The following is a 2,500-nucleotide window of genomic DNA, read 5'->3' on the forward strand; positions in this document are numbered from 1 at the left end:
TGTGTGTGTGTGTGTGTGTGTTTCTTACTTTGCAAAGCCGATGAAGTCTTCATGGTTTGTGTTCATGTAGGCCAGCTCAATGTCAATCAGCAGCATTACCTGCACATACATATAACATGTTAATATATACATGTTAATAACATGTTAATATGTATACACGTGTAATAACATGTTAATAACATGTTAATATATATACACGTGTAATAACATGTTAATAACAGACCTGCTCTTTGGCGCGGCTCTCTCTGTCTCTGATGTGCTGAGTGACGATTCTCTCCATCTCCTCTCTGAGCAGAGGATACTGAGCCAGCTGTAAACAGGAAGTAAATGTTACTGAGCCAGCTGTAAACAGGAAGTAAATGTTACTGAGCCAGCTGTAAACAGGAAGTAACTGTTACTGAGCCAGCTGTAAACAGGAAGTTACTGTTACTGAGCCAGCTGTAAACAGGAAGTTACTGTTACTGAGCCAGCTGTAAACAGGAAGTTACTGTTACTGAGCCAGCTGTAAACAGGAAGTAAATGTTACTGAGCCAGCTGTAAACAGGAAGTAACTGTTACTGAGCCAGCTGTAAACAGGAAGTAACTGTTACTGAGCCAGCTGTAAACAGGAAGTAACTGTTACTGAGCCAGCTGTAAACAGGAAGTAACTGTTACTGAGCCAGCTGTAAACAGGAAGTTACTGTTACTGAGCCAGCTGTAAACAGGAAGTTACTGTTACTGAGCCAGCTGTAAACAGGAAGTAACTGTTACTGAGCCAGCTGTAAACAGGAAGTAACTGTTACTGAGCCAGCTGTAAACAGGAAGTAACTGTTACTGAGCCAGCTGTAAACAGGAAGTTACTGTTACTGAGCCAGCTGTAAACAGGAAGTTACTGTTACTGAGCCAGCTGTAAACAGGAAGTTACTGTTACTGTGCCAGCTGTAAACAGCGTAGCTAAAGGAGCTAACATTAGCGTGAGCTCAAGGTAGCACTAAATATAAAAATACTGCAGACAGATCAACAGTCTCACTATGAGGGTTATGTACTAGTGTATAGTAGTGTGTAGTAGTGTATAGTAGTGTAGTAGAAACCTGAGTTTCCTTGTCTGTCTTGTCCCCTCTCCTTTGTGTTTTGTCTCTCTGTGTGTGTGTGTGTGTGTGTGTGTGTGTGTGTGTGTGTGTGTGTGTGTGTGTGTGTGTGTGTGTGTGTGTGTGTGTGTGTGTGTGTGAGAGTGGCCTTCTGGTTCCTCCCCTGCCTGTTCTTCTCCACACCTGGCCTCAATCACCTCAACAAGCTGCTGCAGTATTTAGGACCGGTTCTTCATCCCATTCATCACCAGATAGTTCTGCTAGGCCTGTGGTAACGCTGGGACGTACTTCTTGTGGTTTTGCTTAGTGAAGAGTATTATTGTTGTAACCCCTCTCTCCTGTCCCCTCCACAGTTTTGGCCTTCCCCACCTGCTGGTACCCTGCCTCTGTCCCCTGGATCCCTCTCCTCGTGTACGGCCTACCTCTCCTGGACATTCCCTCACCAACCTTCCCTGGAACCCTACCTCAGACCCAGCCACTGCTCCCTCACTACCCCACTCTGCCTGTTATTAAACCCTTCTTTGTTACCTACAGTTCATTTTGCTTGTCTCTGGTCTGCTCTGGGGTCCTGTGGTTTCTGGATGTGACAGTAGTAGTGTATAATAGTGTGTAGTAGTGTGTAGTACCTTTTGTGTACATTGCCTCACAGTGTTGACCAGCTCATTTATCACCATGTCGATACATTTCTGACACGGTTCTTTGATCTGAGCGATCAGACGCTTCACGATCGTCTCAAACGCCATGTCAGGTGTGAACAGACCCGTCCTGAGCAGAGCACAGGAGAGAGGTTACACACACACACACATACACACACACACTTAGACACATACACACACACACACACTCACCTGTTCATACACACCTGAACACACACACACACACACACATACTGTAACCACTAACCTAATACTCAGCCTAACCCTACATTTGTCCCCAAAAGTAGCCTATGACAGAGCACACACACACCTGTTCATACACACCTGAACACTCACACACCTGTTCATACACACCTGTACACACACACCGTACACACACACCTGTACTCACACACCTGAACACTCACACACCTGTACACACACACCTGAACACTCACACACCTGTACACACACACCTGAACACTCACACACCTGTTCATACACACCTGTACACACACACCGTACACACACACCTGTACTCACACACCTGTACACACACACCTGTACACACACACCTGAACACTCACACACCTGTTCATATACACCTGTACTCACACGTACTCACACACCTGTACACACACACACCTTCCTTCTACTCACCTGATGCCATGAATGTTCTTGATGGCGTAGCTGATCTCTTTACGAAGAGTCTTCTCATCACTCTCCAACTACACACACACACACACACACACACACACACACACACACACACACACACACACACACACACACACACAC

At 45.7% G+C, this 2,500-nt stretch overlaps 1 protein-coding gene across 1 annotated transcript in view; it reads right to left on the reverse strand.

Moving 5' to 3' along the window:
- Window positions 1-2,500, reverse strand: part of LOC133978749 (dynamin-1-like) — a 26,353-nt gene that overhangs the window by 15,895 nt on the left and 7,958 nt on the right. Inside the window, 4 exon segments of the mRNA XM_062417062.1 lie at window positions 29-99; window positions 224-310; window positions 1,694-1,832; window positions 2,363-2,430. Of these exon segments, the coding sequence (XP_062273046.1) occupies window positions 29-99; window positions 224-310; window positions 1,694-1,832; window positions 2,363-2,430 (365 nt within the window).

Source organism: Scomber scombrus, chromosome 4 (genome assembly GCF_963691925.1).
Source record: "Scomber scombrus chromosome 4, fScoSco1.1, whole genome shotgun sequence".
NCBI classification, from domain to species: domain Eukaryota; kingdom Metazoa; phylum Chordata; class Actinopteri; order Scombriformes; family Scombridae; genus Scomber; species Scomber scombrus.